A 22170-nucleotide genomic window follows, 5' to 3' on the forward strand; every position below is an offset into this window, starting at 1 on the left:
TGTTGTGTGATCTGATAATCTTAGCGAATTTAGTACTTTATAGGTATGTATTCACAAATGTTTGATAGTGGCTTTATGTCGCATCAACACAGATAGGTCTTATGGCGACGATGAGATAGGATGGCCTAGGAGTTGGAATGAAGCAACCGTGGCCTTAATTAAGGTACCGCCTGGTGTGAAAATGGGAAACCATGGAAAAACATCTTCAGGGCTACCGACAGTGGGATTCGAACCCACTATCTCCCGGATGCAAGCTCACAGCCATGCGTCTCTAACCGCACGGCCAACTCGCCCGGTACAAAGGTTTGATAAGTGAATCAAGGACAACAGACTATGAATAACTGCTAAACATGTATATTCAGAAAATTAATATGAAAGTAAGCATAAAGAATTTAGTTAACAAATTTGTATCAAAGGAATTGCCGTTTCGATTTATAACTTTTTTAATATGGCCATATTTAGATTTATTATTTTCAGGTCATATTTTATAACTTTTACTTTTGAGGTCATATTTGCTTGCTTATTTGGGCTATTTTTAGGTCTTAAACATCCGAGCCCTAGTGATGACAAGGGGAAGGAAGGAAGGAAGGAAGGAAGGAAGGAAGGAAGGAAGGAAGGAAGGAAGGAAGAGGAAAGATAAAACTAAATGGTAAAATTCTGTAAGTGGTTAAAATTTCAAGTACTTGGGAAGTGTGATCACAGAAGATGGAAAGATAACCGAGGAAATTGGGAAAAGAATACAACAAGCAAACAGCTTCTACCAGAGTGTAAGGGGTATTTTGTGGAACAAAGAAGTCCCGAAGAAATGTAAGAAAGTACTATATTCAAACTATTATGAACCCATACTAACCTACGCAGCTGGATTGTGGACTACATCAAAACGTGAGGAGAGTAGAATACAGGCAGCAGAGATGAAATTCCTAAGAGGTATCGAGGGCAAGACCAGAAAGGATAGAATTAGAAATGAAGAGATAAGGAAAACGACAGGAATCTTGAAACTTCAAGACAGGATAGAAACAACAAAGCTAAAGTGGTATGGACATATGATGAGAATGGGAGAAGAGAGAATGCCAAAAAAAGTGTTTTTCAGAGAAGTTAACAGGAAAGAGACCACGAGGAAGACCCCGAAAAAGATGGACAGATTCAGCGTGGGAGTGCATAGAGAAGAGGGGACGAAAACCAGTACTTAAAAAAGGAGAAAAGAGGTAGAGGGACAGGCAACGATGGAGGTCCTTGATTCAAAACCCGACCCGGAAAGCTGGAAACGGAAAATGAAAATGATGATGATGATGATGACCCTTCAGGTAACTTTTTTCCTTTTAGTGAAGATGACTAGGAACAGAGATGGTATTTTTAATATATGTGTTCCTATCTTTCTCTACACAACTAAGGATTTAATATGTCTCAAACCTTTTGGGTCAAGTTGAAAGAGGTGATAGTGAGTCCACAACGATTATATTGACATAGGGAACCAACGGTCGGAAATGCATATTTATTATGTTAAGGACGTACACTGCATAACAATGTAGCTCATAGTAATTATTCAAAGTGACAACCGCTAGTCCCAATGCATGTATTGCAATGGCGCAAGCAGTCTGCCGCACTCTCGCAAAGATCCCGCGTGTCTGTTGTACACTGGAACAGACAACAGATGATACGTACACCCCTGAACACCAAACAGACATACTGTATACTTGAACAACATGTACCCCCATCGCTGGAATGGAAGGGGAGGCCCTGTGCCATGGACAGTGCGATCGCTGGATCTCACACCTCAGGATTTTTTCCTCTGGGGTTATGTCAAGTTGTTGGAGTATAAAACCCCTCTAGAGAGAGATGAAGACCTGCTTGCTAGGGTCCTAGCTGCCTGTCTCCCTCTACATCAGACGCGATGGATCTTTAAGAGAGTGCGGCAGAACTTCATGCACCGTTGCCATGCATGAATTGAGCCTGGCAGTCGTCACTTTGAACAATTACGATGGGCTACGTTGTTGTTATGCAATGTACGCTGTGTACGTCCACAACACAATAAATATGCATTTCTGATCATTGGTTACCTATCACAACATAATCGGTTGTGGACCCACTATCACCTGTTTCAACTTGACTAAAAAGGTTTGAGATACCCTGTATACTGAAGTTTTCTATTGTAAATAAGCCTCCAGGTATAAGTCACACAATATTTCATTTTACAGAATTCAGAGGAACATTTTGGTGTACTTTATTGGATGACAGAGACTCACCGAGTAAGTTGCTGGGTTGATTCCTGCCACAACAGCAATTTCCCTGTACTGGTGAGTACAGCCACTTTCAGCTGCTCACCCTTTTGATCCATCAGAATGCTGTTATCTACCTTGGAGTCCAAGTGTCCACCCACTACTGCAACTTTTACTACATCCAGTTGCCTGTACAGATAGAGAAGTTTGATAGAAAAAGTTATACATTAACTACAAAAACATACCCATATTGTTATTTAATTTTATTATAGATACAACTACCCAAGAAACCCTCAAGAAACTTTCTTACCTCTAGAAGAACACAGAGTGCTCTGATCTAAGAAAAATCTACAGAAGACACGATTGCTAATACCAAAAGGGGAGAGGAAATATTGCAAGAGAAGTAGTTTGATTGGTAAACATTATATCATCTTTTAAATTAATTTCAATAATGTTGTAAATAGTTAAAAGTGCTCCAAATTTAGTTGTTCAATCTTAAAATCAGAATGCAAGACTCTGGAGTAGACAGATTCAATTCCTAGAAAAGGTGAAGTTTTCATCTAATTCTTATTCAGAAATATTTTAAAGTAATACTCATGATTGGTTGCAAGAACATATTTACTCCATCAACAGAAACTAACACTACTACAAATTTGAAAGACAAGTTGCAAAAAACAACTTTACTGTTAATGGTCTGATAAAGACTTCATTAACTAAGATTTGGTTTCCTTCTGGAAAGTACTTATTCCTACACTAGATTTCCATGTTGTATAAAATTCATGCAATGCTGAGTGAGTGTACAATTCTCATTAGATTATTGACAATGTCTTCTGTATCACATTCAGGTATGTAAAAGTTTGTACTGTATACGTTAATTTTATTATTTATTAATTTTCCAAGAATCTAAGTCAATATACCCTCCTACAGTCTCTAATGATGAGGTTATGTTATACCTCCTACAAATTCTTCCCAGACTGCAACAGTTCACAGATTGTGACGTGAACTTCAAGTGGTGTTTTAGACTGTCTAAGAAACTGTAATAAATTTGTCACATTTAATTAGCCATGGAATCGAGAAACAGACAGTCGACAATACGGTGGTATTAGCAATGAATCAACTTCTAATTACACTACAATATAAGAGAAATTTGACGAAGGGCGGTCGGATGTGGAAAATGAAAGCAATGAGCCTGACAAGTGGAAGCAATAACAGACGCAGCTAGAAGAACCGTGGTTCTCCTTTCAGTCGCCTCTTATAACAGGCAGGGGATACCATGAGTGTATTCTACTGCCCCCACTAGGAATGTCAGATTTTCAGATGGCAAATAAGGAACACTTGCCAGATTTCCAAGTTCTTTGCCATATAGCACTAAAATAAAACACCACAGCCATTTAATGAATGAGAGAAGAGCTCAGTTATGAATTAACAAATAAATGCCAGAGTGAAATATTTATTATTTTAATACATAATAATAATAATAATAATAATAATAATAATAATAATAATAATAATAATAATAATAATAATGCATTAGTCTTTAGATTGAAATGTATATTTCACAAGCACTTGTCATATGAAGATGTAATTTGCAACAATTTCTTATTCAACAAAACTTTCTTGTGAAATTCCTTACAATTCTCATCATAGTTGATAAAAACAGTTCATTTTTATTAAATCTACATATCTTCTGTTTCTGCCATCTCTCCATTTCATTGATATTATTGAAAATAATTTTTCAGCACAAGCAATCAATGGAAATATAATCAACAGGGACTTAATTGCCATCAAAATGGGTTTAATTTCTGGCCCAAATAAACCTGTAATATATACTCATCTCTCTTCAGCACCACCTTCCCCAGAAATACTGACTATTTCAACAACTTCTGAACACGTCATCCATATTCAGCTTTTCCTCCAAACCTAGTGTTTCCACTAATTTTAAAATCTTGCTGAACTGAGGACAGTTTTCGAGAGGTATATAATTCATCAATTCAAAAACATTAATCATTACAATCATTACAAACATTTTCACAGACCTCAACTTCACCAGTAAACAAATCATTCACTTAGGTGTGCAAGTCACTTTGTTACCAAAAAATGATTCCCCCATTCTATGCATGTTCCACATGCACACTAGTACTGCTAGCACACTGCCAGAGATGCTGTTTTCAACTGTGATGACAGACCTTTTTGGTCAGAATACAGAATACTTTGACTCGACCATAACCGCGCTCTTCTTTTTAGACTATACTGTTGCTTAAATGGTGTTACTTTCAACAGAATGGGCAGGTCCACCTAAAGTAGATGTAAGTTGATGTATTTGTGCATACCTCTTGAAATTTTGTTGGGTTGATATTGTCTCTATAAAATACTCTGTTTTGATTCTAAAAACTTATTTCAGAATATGAACACTAAAACATTCCAATTAAAGTTTCTACTACACTTTAAAATACTTAAGATTATTTTGAACATATCAGGTGTGTTGTTGCTTGTAATGTTCATTAAAAAAATAAGTACTTTTGATCTTAAAACGTATTTTGTGTACGTACACAGTTAAATGAGGTAAGTAAGTATATACTAGAATGTTCTTCAACATACATTTTTTGGTACTTTGTCTTTATGCCTTATTACCCAATATTGAAATATTTGGAATTGTTATGATGAATGAACAATTTTTCCATATTTATAATAATATACCTGCTACTATAATTTTATGGAGACATTCTTGGTTTAAGTATGTAGGTTGTTGGTCCAGTTAAAAATTCTTGGAAATGTTACATTTGTATAATTAAAATTGGATTGGTCGAAATACATTAAAATGTTCTACCGATGTGTAAGACACTGGCCAATGTATTCTAATGTTGTTGGAGTGTTGGAAAATATTTGTTTTAAAGAACACTTATTATTCTTCGATTATTGTGAATGATCTTGTAACTGTTGTTGAGAATGTCTGAGGGGACATTCTCAGTTTGAATATGTTGGCCTGTTCATGTATTCTGTTTAAAGGGAGTGACTGAGTCACTCAGTTAATGTTGGAGTGGGATGACATATAGACATAAGACAACCGGGGGACATTCCTTGCACAAATTTGTGAATAGTCTCATCCATACGACCCACGCAATTAAAACACTTGTTGGTACATCTGTGTTTCGTATTTAAGAAATGTCCGCCTCTGTAGCGTAGGCCTAATGCATCCCTGATGGTGTCGCACAAATAGGTGAATAGTTTTGTGTCCGACCCACACATTGCAAGCACGTATCATTCATGTGTACGTGTCTGTGTTTTGTACTTAAGAATGTCCGCCAGAGGAATGGTTAGCATAACTAGCTGCCATTCTTGGGAGCCTGAGTTCAATTTCTGGTACCGTATTGCCAGAGATTTATGAATGGCAATAAGATGGTTATGTGGTAAAAATGGTACACAAGAGCTGCAGCACCTCGGGATGAGGAAACTAGTTTACTTCAGTTAAGAAATATTCGCAGTTGTTGCTATTAATATAGCAGGCGAAATCCTTAACAAAGTGATCGTTTACTATCTTGTAACTTGGGCCAATATATGTTTTTTGGAGAGAATTAGGTTTAAAACGTGATAAGAACAATCCAATCATAACTATTGTTTCATTCGCCAACGTACCTCACAAATAATAATATTACGTCCCCACTTAATGATTTTCGGAGACGCCAAACAAAACATACTATGCACAAATTTTAAAAAATGGAGACAACGATCGTACGAAATTAAACATTATGATAATAAAACGCATTACTGCCACACCTGTAGATATCCATAAATGCGGTAAACTTTCCTGTAATTTATTTTTAATCTTCCCGTCATGGAACTTCTGGCACTATGGGGGCACTTAATAGCATACCTAACCTAAACAATGCGATCTCCCTTATCTCATTTACAGCTGTTTAGGTAAATCCTGATGTGATAAATGTGGAGAACAAGCATGAAATATACTTTAAAATAAGGGCTTGGCTTTCAACAGCCACAGTTATGCAAAGAACGCTTCCAGTCACTACGTATTACATTTGGAAGTACAACTCGTAACATACCCTAGTTATCAGCTAGTGGTTTGGCACGCTTTTGGCAGCACGTCTTTACTCCGAAGGAGTGGCTTCTGCTACACATACCCTAACTTTCTAGAAATCATTTGGGAACACATTCTCACAGTTTGGACTCTATAGTTGGGAACAAAACTATTTTTAAAAGTTTCAAAAAGACAGGACTTCGAATGCTTTTGATGCATGTCTGACGAGATGGCAGTGAAGATGACATCATTCGGTTCAATATTGGGTAATAAGGTATAAAGACAAAGTACAAAAAAATGTATATTGAAGAACATTCTAGTATATATTTACTTACCTCATTTTAACCATCATTGGTTAATTTCCCTGGTACGGAGGCTGGGTGTATGTGTTGTCTTCATCATTTCATCTTCATCGTCCGGCTCCATGGCTAAATGGTTAGCGTGCTGGCCTTCGGTCACAGGGGTCGCGGGTTAGATTCCCGGCAGGGTCGGGAATTTTAACCATAATTGGTTAATTCCGCTGGCACGGGGGCTGGGTATATGTGTCGTCTTCATCATCATTTCATCCTCATCACGATGTGCGGGTCGCCTATGTGCGTCAAATCAAAAGACCTGCATTTGGCGAGCCGAACTTGTCCTCGGACACTCCCGGCACTAAAAGCCATATGCCATTTCATTTCATTAGATTTACTCAGGTTTACTGTGAAAAATGCCTACTGCTCAACTGACAGAGACAAATGACTGGTCATTAAGTTCTTTTTTATCAATATTGCATAATATAATAAAATACCCTCATCCCTTTTCTCTACTTGGTCGAGTATGAAGTGAAACGAATTTTCATAGCGAGTTTTTACAATCATATGCCCTTCCTGACGTCAACCTAATCATGGGAATTAATGAGATGAAACGAATGACGTGATATGAGTAGGCCTAACTAAAACTGACTATATTTACTTTATATGTAGGCCTAAAAGCTGTGTTCACCATTTACTGTCTTTTTACATTTAGAAATGCTGCCTTCCAGTATAACTCAAATACATTCATAAGTTTGTTAAATAGTGCAGAATGTTTACATGTATAATTTATAGCTCCTTATAGCCTAGAAGCCATGTGTTCACTGCACAAAATTTGAGGTTATCACACATTGGAACTCCCACTCCCCTACTTTTCTTGGCTGTAAAAGTTGAAGAAAAAGGGGTCTAATACACAAGTAAATAGAGTACATCAACTTACATGGACTTTGAAGTTAATGAATGTTAATAGTTGTAGACATACTACATGTGACATATTAGAATAAATTTAGTGTGTGTGCATGTTATATCTTCCCCAAACGATATATCTTTTGTTTTTTTGCTATTTGCTTTTACGTCACACCGACACAGATAGGTCTTATGGAGATGATGGGACATAAAGGCCTAGGAATGAGAAGAAAGCGGCCGTGGCCTTAAGGTACAGCCTCCGCATTTGCCTGGTGTGAAAATGAGAAACCACGGAAAACCATCTTCAGGGCTGCCGACAGTGGGATTTGAACCCACTATCTACCGGATGCGAGCTCACAGCTGCGCGCCCCTAATCGCACGGCCAACTCGCCCGTAACGAGGTATCTAGGCTGAAGATGACGTAAAGGAAAGGTCGAAACTAGTCCCGATGTATCATAAACAATAAGAAATGTCTATCAATAAATGCAAAAAATAAAACACTACAACACAGTTATAAAACCGGAAGCTACATATGCAGCAGAAACACTTTTTCACCTGAATAATCAAAGACTGACAGACTTCAGAAAACTGAAAGGATTGGAAGAACCTGCATCAACAAAAAATGGACAGTGGCAGATAATACCTAACAAAGTCGAGTACAAAGTGTGAGAACCCATTACAGATACTATGCGTTATAGGAGACTGGGATTCTTTGGACATATCATGAGGATGCAGGATTCAAGACTTCTGAAACAACTAGTACAACACAATCTCGTCTCAAAAAAATACCACAACAGGATGTAAATGGATCAGAGAAGTAAGAGGATATCTGAAGGAAATAGGCCTTACAACAGAAGACACCACAAAAAAGATCAAACTGAATACAAAACTCAAGAAAACAAACCTCCATTTTACCCTTACACGAAACAAACCAACAACACGCATATTTTCAACCGAGGAAAGGGCACAAAGATCGGAGCATTTGAAGAAGTACTGGGAGGACCACAAAGCCCGAACAATACTTTCCAAGAGACCTGAACGATGGACTAACTAAAGTGATCCTATGAAGCCATAAAAGAAGAAAAAATCATATTTATACTTATTTTATATTTTATATAAGTCTGTACAGAGTTATCCTCCATTTACAACAGACCTATGCATAAACTAAATAATGGATTGCATCAATAATTGATTAGTACAGCAAACGGCAAAAGTTATATACATGTTAAACCTTGGCTGAATCAGCGTGTCTTGTCTAGCTAAGACCGTTTACTGATACAACTTCCCTCCTGTATGCTTGCTGAGTTATAGTGCCCCGGATCATTACAACATTGTACTAATACACTGCAGTACTCATACACAACAAGTCTCCTCTGTGTCCAAGTGTCTCTTACTCACTAATAACATGTCCACTTCCTTTATTTTCTTAATACATAATTCCCTCACTTCACTTACATAACTTTCCTACCCTTGTCTACTCTTTTATCCCTCGTCCAATAATCTACTACTGTTTGCTTACAGCTAAGTACTATCACTTGTCCTTTCCTGTAACGTTCGTATACACATATTTCTAACTACAACTAAGTATTTACTTACATTACTAGGATTATTCCATTCATTATTCATCCATCTTATAATTTTACTATCCTTCTCTTTATGACTTAAAACTAATAGTTCTTTCTTTCTTTCTTTCTTTCTTTCTTTCTTGCGAACCGGCCAAACTTAGGACCAAGCCAATACCACTTCACTTCCTTCTTATAATCCCTTCTTCCTTCCTCTTTCTCCACAGTGCCTTCATTCTTTCAGAATGTTGTGCTTTTCTCTCTTCAGTCCATCTTCCCTCTCTGCGCTCTTTCTTTTCTTCCACAAGAACTTTTATGTTGGAAAGTCTTTTCCTGAATTGGTCTCTATCATGACATTCTTCATCTGTAATTCCTAACCTCCTGAGTTCTTCCTTCATCTGTTTGGCATATCCCCACTGGCTCTTCAAGTAGTATATTTTATTTAAAATTTGTTTATTTAACCTTGCTGGATTAATTCTGACCATGTGTCCATAGTATCGCAGCCGTCTTTCCCTTATTGTTGTTTCCAGGTCGTCTGTTCTTTTGTAAATCTCATTCCATAGTAATCTGTAGTTTCGCTCTACCACCCATGGGCCGTAAAACCTCCTTAATATTCTCCTTTCAATCTTTAGTAGTTTTTCCAGGTTCATTAGTGTTGCTGTTTCCACCCCATACAGAATCACTGGTTCACTATTCCTGAAAAAAAAATTCTAATCACTGTAGTTTCTTTACATACTTTTAGGAGATGAAATTCTACTCTTATTTCCCCACATAACACACATCTTGCATTGTCCTTTTCCCTTACCCATCCCTTGTTTTTGTGGATTCCCATCATCCACCATATAAGCACTCTTCTTTCTCTTCTGTTGACATTACTTATCCTTACATTAGTTTCCTGGTTTATCATATTAAATACAGAGAGAGTTGGCTTGCTCCTGCACTCAGACTCCAGCAACTGTCTTTGAATATCCTTGACCTTCCTTCCATAGTATAGCCTCTCCCGTAACCATGCCTATCTTCCAATACTTACCTAATTCTAACCTCTCTAAAATATTTTTCACCTTACTTAACTAACAATATTCGGACATATTGTCCCTTTGGTGTTGATATGCCCTCTGCAAGAGCAGCCCCCCTCTCCTTTTTTTAGCCTTAACCAATAACTTATAATTTTCTTTAAAATGTCTACTTGAATATACTCATCACACATTAGTCTTGCACCATAATGTGCTGTACAGTATGGCAGTCCCATTACAATTTTGCTAAACTTACTTACTATTTGGTTCAGCTTCTCACTCACTGCTTCTCCCCATATCACAGAACCATATAACATTCTGCTCTTTACTACAGCTTGAAAAAACAATTTTTGAATCTTATAATCTATATTCAGGAACTTACTTTCTAGAATCTTTATTACTGAAAGTGCTGCTAGGCCTTTCCATTTCGCTTGTCGTATTTGGTGCGTCCACTGATCAAGCCAGATATTTCTAGATTTCCTAATACTGGACAAGCCCACCTCTCTCCACCATTGGCCTGTAGTATATCATTTATAAATAACAAAAAGAGAATCAGTGATAACTTGCACCCCTGTAAGAAACAATAATAGTATAACATGTGGTATTGAATAGGCGGACCTGCCCATCCTGTCGAAAGTACTCGATCATCAATATAGACCAATATAATGAAATTAATTTCATATAAACCATGTTAATTTAAAACATTTGGCTATGTGGAACAAAATAAGAAATCAAAATAATAAAAATATATGAATGTTCCGAGCAAACCGTACATCTGGCAACCCTACCCCCTCCACTCACAGGGGGACAAAGTAAAATAATTTTAACATTAGTATATTCCCACCATTTCACTTGCAAGCTAGCACAGTGAAATTTACAAGAAGGTAAGCAAAAAGATATACATCTTGAAACAGGATATTGATCATTTAAAATTCGAGTCCTTCAAGCAAGGGATGCTGAAAGAACCTATCTAAAATTATATATTGTAGCTCTTAACAGATCCATGAGAGTTTGAAACTCCAATGTAAAATCAGGTATACATACTTGGAGGCAATTTTTCTGCACTGGTATTGATGCAGAACATATATATCACCTTTCTTCACTGCCACAACTGTAGCACCATCACTAGCGACCACATGAGTAATTTCATGGTCTTTGTGCGACAAAGTAGAAACCTGTAAAGATACTCAATGTTAATATACCCTTTCCGTGATCACGAATCATCAAAGGAAACTAGGATGGAGGACAGATTAGACTACATTATTTATATTAAACAAATAGCCTCATCAACTTTACACAAACCAAACCATCTAGACATTACATAAGAACATTCATTTACCTTTAGAACATAATACAGGGTGCAGCATAAGTCAGTTAACCGTTGCACACTTTGTCGATGGTCATATTTTCGCTAATTAATGTAGTAGCCACGAATCAAGTGCGCAGAGAAATTTATGTAAAGAGGGTTGGCAGGACTGGTTTTGTTAATAAGTGACTATCTGACACTTGGCCTCATTTATGTATTCGTTGTTATTCATTATTAGTATGAAATGTTTACATTATTAATAGAAAATTGTCTAAAGAACAGTCCATGTTTGCTATACAGATGTGGTGAAAATTTGATCAAAATTATGAAGATCTAAATGATCTTTCATTGAAAAGTTCTTGCACACACAGCCACCATGCAGGCTTCAAATTAAATGGAAGGTTCCAGGCAACAGGTTCGGTAGATGACTTACCACGTAGTGGCCGCCCAACATCAATAACTATTGAAGAAAATCTGCAGCTCGTTGCAGAGGTATTCATTCAATCACCTAAGAAATCTGCAAGAAGAGCTTCTAAGGAATTACTATTTTCTGGAAGAAGTTTAAGTAGAATGTTAAAAACATTACATCTAAAGCCTACATTACTACATGCCCTAAATGAGGACAATCCTGATCAAAGATGTGAATTCTTTGAGTAGTATGTGATTCGCAGTGAAAGTGATTCTAACTTTTACAAAACAAATCTGTGGTCTGATGAAGCAAGTTAAATGAAAGGGTTAACAAACACAACTGCGTGTATTAGTCTTCTGAAAATCCACGATTTGTTATTGAGAAGGAGTTAAATGTTCCTGGAGTTACTGTTTGGGCCAGTACATGCAGCAAAGGAGTGATAGTCCCTTATTTTTTCTAAGGGACCGTGACTGCAGAAAGGTATCTTGAAATGTTAAGAGAAGTTATGATTGAACTAGAAGTAGTACTAAACAACCATATTTGGCAGCAAGATGGTGCTCCACTGCACTACAGATTGAACGTCCATTCTTTTTTAGATGAGAATTTGGAAGAGTGGATAGGAGGCGGGGTAAAATCGACTGAACTCCGCGATCACCCGACCCCACACCATGTGATTTTTTAATGTGGGAGATACTGAAGGACAAGGATTTTACTACAAAGCCAAGGTTCTTTTGAAGCTGATGAGAGGGTAGATCGTGTTAAGCAAGATAAAATCAAGAATAAGAAGAGGAAGTGCCTTCAGCAGCTGCTTTAGTTTCAGTAGAGGATGTTTCAGTTAGTAAAGGAAACAAGAACAACAGAGAAATACCATGCATGTTTTGTAGCAGAACCACACAGCCTTCCCAAGAATGTGCTGTAGCTATTGATTGTTCTCTAGAGCAACGCCAAGGGACATTAAAGAAAAAGGGGGCTTGTTTTAGGTGTCTAAGACAGGGACATGTCAGTGCTAAGTGTAAGATGTTTGTGAAGTGTCCGTTTTGCAGAGGGAAACATTACACTTTGATGTGTGAGAAGACAACCACAGATGAACCTAAAGACGATTCAGTTTCAAATACAATTAGCATGATAGCAGGTAGTAACGAAGGATGAGTGACCTATCTGCAGACTTTAGTTGCTAAGGTAGTTGTTGGTGGATCCACACACAGAGTGAGAGTTCTTTGTGACAGTTGATCATAGAAAAGCTACATTTAGAAGTCATGTGCTAAGAAATTAGAGTTGGAACGAACAGGAAAGGTAACCTTAAGTTAAGAATTGTTTGGAGGTAGGAAAACGGCACCTGTTTGCTTCGAGTCCTATCCAATAACTCTGTTGGGTATGAACGAGGAAAACAGATGTGTTAGGCTCTCATTGCATTTGTGGTAGTGCTCCCCTAGTTGGTGCTAACTTGTTTAATTTACTGAAGGATAAGGGAGTTGAACTTACTGATGTTAGACAGTGTGATAACAGTGCTAGTGACATACAGGTATTGTTAGGAGCTGATGTCTGGGCTCAGATAATCACGCCAGAGTTTGTGCATGTATACAAGAATCTGGTGGCTGTGAGAACTTGTTTGGGGTGGACATTTATGGGCCCTTCTGAGACCACCTCACCAACTGCCTCATCTTACACTCTACTTACATTGACTTAACAACAGTAACGGATTTGTGGGAAATTGAAGCTATGGGTATAAAAGATCCTGACAAACAGATCAAAAAGGAAGTGAGGGAACAACAGGTCAAGATGTTCTTCGATAAGACTGTGAAGAGAGAAGAAGCATCTGGATGCTACATTTTAAACTACCTTGGATTGACGGTTGTACTTCTCTGGAATCAAATAGTGAAGTTACTGAGAAACGACTGTTGAGCACTTCAAGAAAGTTACGAGGAATACAGAAATTTCAGGATTATGATGAAGTGTTTCAGGAATGGCAAAATAAAGGGATCATTGAAGTCGTTGCAAACAAGGTTTCGTATGGACCTACGCATTATCTGCCTCACCGAGCTGTGCTGAAAGACAGTGGCATTACAAAGATTAGGCCAGTGTTTGATGCTTGCAACAAGGACAGGAATAGTAATTCTTTAAAGAAGTGCCTCAAACCTGGACCAAACCTCATTGACCTTGTTCCATCCGTACTCACCAATATCCGAACCTACCCTATAGGTCTAATTGATGATATAGGAAAGGCCTTCCTGCAGATTATAACTGATCCTTGAAGATAGAGATATGCTCCATTTTCTTTGGTGGGATAAGGGAAAGGTCGCCACTTTTAGACATTGCAGGGTGGTTTTCGGTGTCTGTTCCAGTCCCTTCTTATTGGCTTCAGTACTGAACCACCTTCTGGATGGTGCTCGAACTCATTTGAAGGAAGTAGCTAATAAATTGAAACATGCATTTTATGTGGACAACTGTCTTACTGGAGTTGTTCCAAAAGAAGAGATTGGGCCATTTATTTTAAAGGCACAAGAATTATGTCCTCTGCAGGTTTCAATTTGAGGGGATGGGTGAAATCCTCAGATTATAATGTTGGCACAACTGAGAGATTTTGATGGTATTGTGACGTAGATGAACTTGGATGCAACTTCAGCACAACTACAGGTTTGGTAACCCGAAGGGTGGTACTCTCCAGTGTGCAGAAAATATTTGATCCGGTTGGATTTTCGGCCCCAGTAACCCTAATTCCCAAACTCATTCTACAGAAGACGTGGCAAAAGAAGATAGGATGGGATGAGGTTTTACCAGAAGATATTTGTGAAGAATTCCTTCGATGGAACCAGCAGCTACAATACCCACATGACTGCCAGATACCTAGAAGGATTTTCCTGAATGACAACAGCTCATTGCGTGTATTTGTCGACGCCAGTAAAAGGGCGTTTGGTTGTTGTATATTTCTGAGGACAGAAGATGAAAACAAAATTAAACTGAGCCTTCTGATGGCTAAATCTAGAGTGGCACCTCTCAAGGAACTAACACTACCTCATCTCGAACTGATGGGTGCGCTCCTTGGAGTTAGGATGTCTCGGCTGAGCCTGCGATGCCTACATCGGGATAATATACACACAGTGTTTTGGTCCGATTCAACAGTAGTCTTATCCTGGATAGAAAACAAAGGACATTGGTCTGTGTTTGTAGAGAATCGGGTAAAGGAGATTCACGAGTACAGTAAGGCTGATACAAGGAGCCACGTTCCGGGCAGTCTCAACTCAGCAGACCTGCTGCCTTGAGGATGTTCACCTGCACACCCATGGAGATCCTGCCAGTGGGAGAGCCCCTCTTGGCTTAAAAGTAAAGAGGAAGAATGGATCTCTAACCGTCCTGAACCAGTATTGGAAGAAGTCAACAGGGAAAGAAGGAAAACAGTTGTAACTGCCAAGATCACTGTTGTGAAAACGATCTTACTGCAACTAAGCTCACGATTTTCTGGATACACTATTGCCTGGATTTCGAGATGCAGATAGTGTAATCATAGGGATCATGTATCTACAGAAATTGGTAGCGAAGAATTTCTCTATGCTGACAAGGAGCTGTTCTTCCTTATCCAGAGTGAAACTCTTTATGAAGAAGAAAGGCACAATTGAAGAATCTGCAGGTGTTCACAGATAACGAAGGAATTCTTCGCCTGAAATGAAGAGTTGTTGATTCTGACAACACTCCAGAATACACCTATCCAATTGTACTTCCATCAAGACAGGTAATGGTTGAAAGAATGATTGAACAGTTTCATTATTTTCATAATCATGCTGGGACACACACGCTACTTGTTTTGTTGCGCCAAAGGGTTTGGATTCTTGGAGGAAGAAGAACGGTGGCAGCAGTTGTTCGGAGATGTGTGATCTGAGTCATAACTCTGCTAAAGCTTTGGAAGTACCTTTCTCTCCATTACCACAGGATCGAATCAAGGCATCAAGTACTTTCCAGATCACTGGTACAGACCTAGCAGGCCCTGTAATCCTACAAGGTGCAGAAAGGGGATGGATTGTTATTTTCACTTGTGTGGTTTATCAGACTGTGCATTTAGAGTTGATCACTCCACTTAGTACGGTAGCTTATGTCCAAGCTCTTGCAGATTTGTGGCAAGAAGAGGAAGAGTGAATACCATTCATTCTAACAATGGGACAAATTTCACAGGACTTCGTAGGGCCCTGGAACAATTGGATTGGACTGAAATAGAGAAGACATGCAGTCTTCTGAAAATTACCTGGAAGCTGAACCCTCCCACGGCAGCCTGGTGGGGAGGATTCTGGGAAAGACTTATTCGGATTTTAAAGGATTTGCTACACTGTAATTTTGGGAAAGGCTTGTCTAAATTATGAAGAAATGTGCACTCTTTTGTGTGATTGTGAGAATCTGATGAACAACCGACCTCTAACTTACGTTTCTGAAGAAGACAAACTCAAGCCACTACGCCCCTCCATGTTCCTACAGAATCTAGAGGGTAATGATGTAACCGACTTGGACCAAGTTCAATCTTGCAGTTTGAACGACAGATGGCGTTATCTACAAGCTGTTCGAGAGAGCCTTAGAAAGCGTTTCAAACAAGAATACTTGGGATTTCTTCAATCACAGAGCCAAGAGCAACGGGGATCCATCCAATTTGGAGATATCGTGTTGGTGAAGAGCGATGACAAGAAGTGAATCGACTGGTCCTTAGGAAGAGTGGTGGAGCTGTTACCTGGAAGAGATAATGTAACTCGTCTGGGTAGGATTAAGACAGCAACTGGTGTCTTGCTTCGTCCAGTACAAAGACTTTATCTTCTAGAGATAAACTGTCTTGGGAAGAAGGATTTTACCGATGCTTCACAACACTGCACAGGAGAGGCAGCAATCAACGAAGATGTTCCTACTAGTGACTCCAGAACTGAAAAGGGGAGTGACTTCAAGACTCGCTGTGGTTGCCCAGGTGCGGCCGTAATCAACAAAGATATTACCAGTAGTGACTCCAGGAGTGAATTCAAGACTCGCTGTGGTAGAGCCGTTCGAGCACTCAAGAAACTAGACTTATAGTGACTCACATCTATGAGTGCAGTGTAAGGGTATAATTTTCAGTTGTCGATGTGTTGCAAAACTGCATTTTGCAAGGTGGGAGAATGTGGAGAACACAAGTTATACCTTTTGCGAGTAATCGATTTCCAGCAGAAGAAAGACAGTGTTTTGTTCTATGTTGTTTTCCTTGGTTGTAGTTTTGAAGATGGTGTTGAATTGTATTAATAAAATTGTGATTGTGTTAAAGTAAATGATTTGTTATTGTATAGAACACCTACAGAATTTAAGGTTGACTGAAGAATTTCAAAATATTTTTGGTTAAAAATGGGGAATTGTGACAAGATATGTAAATTGGTATTTAAACAATGTGTTAAATGTCTAGATAACAATGGAGATCACTTTGAACAATTTAGTATGATTTCTGTAAGATAATTATTTTGTATAAAACATTAAAGCTACAATACACTGTACATAATACATTTTCGGTTAACTGACTTATGCCGCACTCTGTATATAAAATAGTGCAGTATATTCACGCAAATTTGGGCACACTAAGGAAAAACACTGGCAACCAAGAACGAGTTAATGAATATTGAATTTTCACGACGCATTGTAATCTAAATCGACTTTTAATCTATTACGCCATGTTACATACATGTAGTACATGTTGAAGAGATGTTAAGTACAGAACAAAAATGGCCAACCAGACACCAGTGGGAGATACAGGCTACAACCTCAATGAATCATGGCTACCCATTATCAGAACCATCAGAAAATGATGCTTTACTGTTGCCTTTCGTTGTCCCTAGCATGAGGCTAAAATGGCATCCCTATTACATCTTAGCGCACCATTTTAATTTCCTTGTTGCTTTCTCTCGGCAACCTTTGATGCGTCATGTTTCATTTTTTCTGTTTTCTACTGATGAAGAAAGGCAAAGTTCCTTTTGAAACACATTGAGAATGTTTATATAGTTCATTACAGGCATAAACCCAAAATATACATCATGAATAACATATTCCAGTATTATATGAAGCATAGGTCTGTTGTAAGATATGATTATACAAAGTTTATAAAACAGTACATAATGAAAGTGTCTACTTTCAGATGAAATTAGGAGATAGTACACCTAAAGAATCAAACTACTGAAGAACCCACATGAGAAGCAAACAGAATCACCCTATCTAAGACATCATCAATACATACCAGAAAGTACTGACTCAGTCTTGAGGTGCTTTAGTACCGGTATTTAATTAATACTAGACTCAAATTATATCTTTATTTAACACTGTTTTAAGAACCCAAAACAAAGAAGGTTGTTCCACCTACTGTTCACAACCAAATAAAGTGAATCAAGCAATCCCCATAAACAGCCTGACAAACGAAGGCTCTATTATTCCCTAAATAGACTTTGTTTTGCTAATTATTTCCCACTAACCTCATGTTGCTAGGAAGATAATTCTGGTACCAGCATCACACAACCTGGCTAAATTGTCATGGATCTGCTGTAAAGGGTGTGTCTATAGACTACAACGAGCTTAGAGAGCCAGTACACGTGACAAAATAGTCTCACGTGTGTTAACACAAACTGTGGAGCCTGTAAGATGCTGCAAAGTTCTACAGTATGTATGTTACAGACATCAGATAGCGAGATCTTGGTGCTGACATTATTATAAATGAATGAGTATACAACATTCTCTCCAACCTTAAGAACTATCTGTGATGACAAGACGAGAGTCCAGATGATACTAGTGAACAAGGCTTTGACAATACCTCTTACAAAAGATGAGTTATCACTGTTATACTTTGGTCCACAGAGTAGATCTAACCATATATCTAGCAACAGAAATAGCCACACAAGGAGTCCATGCAAGACAAATATTTGTATCCACATCTAATGACAAGCTAGCGATGTGGGTGTGTGGCACTATATCAACCCTCTACTCTTCTAGGCTCTTTTCCCAACAAATATGACCAATGCAAGAACTTTAACCAGCAAGTATTATTCAGAGCTCACTAAATTGCTGGGCTGAGGAAAGTAACCACCAGAAAGACAAGAATCGCCAGTGTGACATGCGTGTTTTTTTGTGTTTTAATCATGAGCTCTGAACAGGTTTTATTACATCACAAACTGAAGAGAAAAAAAACAGGAAAAGTTCAGCTCCCTTTTTTCCTGAAGGCTGTAGATCTATAAAATTGTGATTCATGACGAGGAACTTCTCTTAAAAGTACACCAACTGAATACCGGGCTTGGTTTCAAAAGATGTTAAAGTGGAAGAAGTATCATCGCCGGTCTTGTCTTATTATGATCAGCCTGTGTGCTGTCTCGAGCTGAAATGTACAACGCAATTCAGATCAGATAAACACATCAAGATTTTAACTGACACTAACTTGCAGTTATGTGTAATTAACTATATACCAGTGTATTTTTTTGCCTAAAGATTTACAAATGAGGGATGTATTGTCATAATGGTGTTTGTGACTTATTTTACACATTTTAATTTAAGTTGCATACATAGCAAAAGTGACAACGTTTAATGTTTTAATCGGCACATGGACAAAACAAATCATTAGGATTATCAGTGTCTATTACTGCGTATTAATGTATCCTTGTTCTTTTTTATTATCTTTGAACAGTGGCTGAAGATGTGCCTTATTAGGTTGAAACATGCTTCAATAAGATAATGTTCTAAAAAAAAGAAATAGTGGAACCTCGATTATCCGTTTCCGGAAACTATGTTTTCCCGGAATATGCATTCAAATTACGTCGTCCCGTGAGCATCGTAATTAAATCACGTTGTAAAAATTCCATATTATCCTTCCTCGAAGAAACGATTTCCCGGATCAACCGTCCACAAATTTCAGTCCCATCAACACTAAATCCTCGATCAATCGTTTTTTAATAAACTGTATCGCACTAAAGGATGGACATGACATTTTTATGAATCTTGGCGTTAACTCCCTGTCATTTAAAGATAATCATTTCATGATGTTCCGTATTGAACTGTATCACAATTAAACTGAAATAACAAATAACGAGGTTCAACCTATTCAATACAAGTAAATAAGAAATGTGGTGTTACATTCCTATTTAATTATAAGCGGGAGCGGTACCGGTTTCGACCCCACTCTGGGTCATCATCAGCCGAATAAAATGCAAAAACAATGGATAGGTAATTAAGAAATTAAAGAATGAGTCTTTAACAAAAACAGTTGAAGAAGCAATATAAGATAATGGGGATAGGCACTGCGTGATTTTAAATCGTAAAATCTAGAAGAAGTAGAAGGTCAGTCACTTAAGGCGCAATCTTCTGAATAGTAGCACAACACACGCAAAGTTCGGCACTGTCTCAAAATGTTTACGAGAAGCGGTGAACAGTTAAGTGAGCCAGCCTGCATATACTATCAGGCGTGAAGTCACAATACAATTTAGTAAATATGAAGTCCCAGAATTGTGTAGAAGTCGAAGACGAGTTGCTTGATTGAAGCAAATTGCTAGCTCCTGAAGATCAGCGCAACATATTCAATGTCCGGCGCTGTGTTTTCAAATGCCGACGGAACTCGGTGAATAGCTTAATGATCCAGTCTGTAATTGTTTCGGTTGCGAAAATGTATATATATAAAATACAATTTAATATAAATGAAGTGTGTAACTAGGATCTTGTAGATTCTTTAGAACAGTTACACACTTCAGTTATAATAAATTGTATTTTATATATATAGACATATACATTTTCGCAATTTGCTTTATTTTATTAGATGAGAGAATTAACTACTTGTGGTCGATTGTTGTTTGGCTTGGCGTTATTAGATTTTTCAGAGTTTGGCTAATCAAAGTTGCTGAACTGAAAGAAATTTTCACGGGAAACTGATAAAGATTCCCCTGTAAAATTGAATATAAGGTACCAAGGTTTTGACCTCGCGTACCGGTAATTAATGCGGTTTCGCGTTCTAACATGCGTGCCTCTCATCCAGAGGGCCCGGGTTTGATTCCGACCAGGTCTGGTTCTAGGTCCACTCAGCCTACGTGATTACCTTTAATTGAGGAGCTATCTAATGGTGAGATGGCGACCCCAATCTAGAGAGCCAGGAATATCGGGCGAGAGGATTTGTCACACTGACCATGCGTCACCTCGTAATCTTCACGCCTTCAGGCTGAGCAGCGGTCGCTTGGCAGGCAAAGGCCCATTGGGGCTGTAGTTTGGTTTGGTTTAGGAGTTTTTGTAAGATTATAATTACACATATTTCATTTTTGTGATGTTTAACCAAATTGTTGATGGTTTTCATTCATTCCCGGATTTTCCGTTTTCCCGTGTTGTACGTTTTATTTTCATGGACCCTCGAAAAAACGGAGAATCGAGGTTCCTCTGTAAAAGATTTGCATTGTAAAGGTGGAAGTTTACTAAAAAGTACCATAACGCTAAAATACGATATAGCAAAACATTTCCAGTCATCGGATTTTAGGAATCCTAATTTAACCACACTCGGGTACGAACCATTTTTGTCGTTCAATTTCAATCCACGTAATATCTCGTGCAATGTTCAACTTACCAACTGTATCAATTCATGCCAACAGGTTGAATAAGGAAGTGGTTCCTTCTCTGAACTTATATGGCAGGCAAGATGATACCCAGCACAAATAAAAAAATGAGGAAAAAATGCTGAAGAAGCTGAACATTCTCACAGCGAAGTAGAAAGCTATATCTTTATTTCACATTATTAGACCTTCTGGCCTCCTCCTGATTATAGGCGAGAAAATTATTTCTATTAAACAACGGTTTATCCTATTGCAAATTTTCAATGCCAATTAATAAGAGAAAGGAAAGGAACGAGCTTACTCAAGTTAATGGAATTATTTCCGAGTCCAGTACATACTCATTAGCTCATCATTGATGTTCAGGAGTGCCAGGAAGTCAAATGTCTTTCAACAAGATTTTTATTTTATTTTTTTACAATCTGCTTTACATTTTACCGACATAGATAGTTTTTATAGTAACGATGGGATAGGAAAGGGTTAGGAGTGGGAAGGAAGCGTCCGTGGGCTTAATTAAAGTACAGCTCCAGCATTTGCTTGGTATAAAAATTGGAAACCACGGAAAACCATAATCAGGGCTACAGACAGTAGTACCTCCTGAATGCAAGCTCACAGCTGCGCGTCCCTAACAGCACAGTCAACTTGCTCGGTAACAAGATTATTTGTTGGTATATCTGCGCAATGCGGGGTCAAGGTCTCTAGGTGCTCCGATCAGATCAAATGTGCAGAAGTGTTCCAAACACCCCCTTGAAGGTGATTAATCTGTCACTTACAAAGAAAAAAAAAAAGACGAATAAAACAGATAATTAGAAATAGGTTCCCATAAGTAAATATATAATGTATGTATTGCACCCACTCAAAGCCTCGAGTCCGAACTAGCA

At 38.1% G+C, this 22170-nt stretch overlaps 1 protein-coding gene across 1 annotated transcript in view; it reads right to left on the reverse strand.

Annotated features, from left to right (window-relative positions):
• Positions 1-22170, reverse strand: part of LOC136858795 (inhibitor of Bruton tyrosine kinase) — a 191820-nt gene that overhangs the window by 127625 nt on the left and 42025 nt on the right. The window contains exons 6-7 of the mRNA XM_067138609.2: positions 11068-11198; positions 2244-2405 (exon numbers count right to left, since the gene is read on the reverse strand). Coding sequence (XP_066994710.2) covers positions 2244-2405; positions 11068-11198 — 293 coding nt within the window. The remainder of the gene's footprint in view (positions 1-2243; positions 2406-11067; positions 11199-22170) is intronic.

Source organism: Anabrus simplex, chromosome 1 (genome assembly GCF_040414725.1).
Source record: "Anabrus simplex isolate iqAnaSimp1 chromosome 1, ASM4041472v1, whole genome shotgun sequence".
Lineage (NCBI taxonomy): Eukaryota > Metazoa > Arthropoda > Insecta > Orthoptera > Tettigoniidae > Anabrus > Anabrus simplex.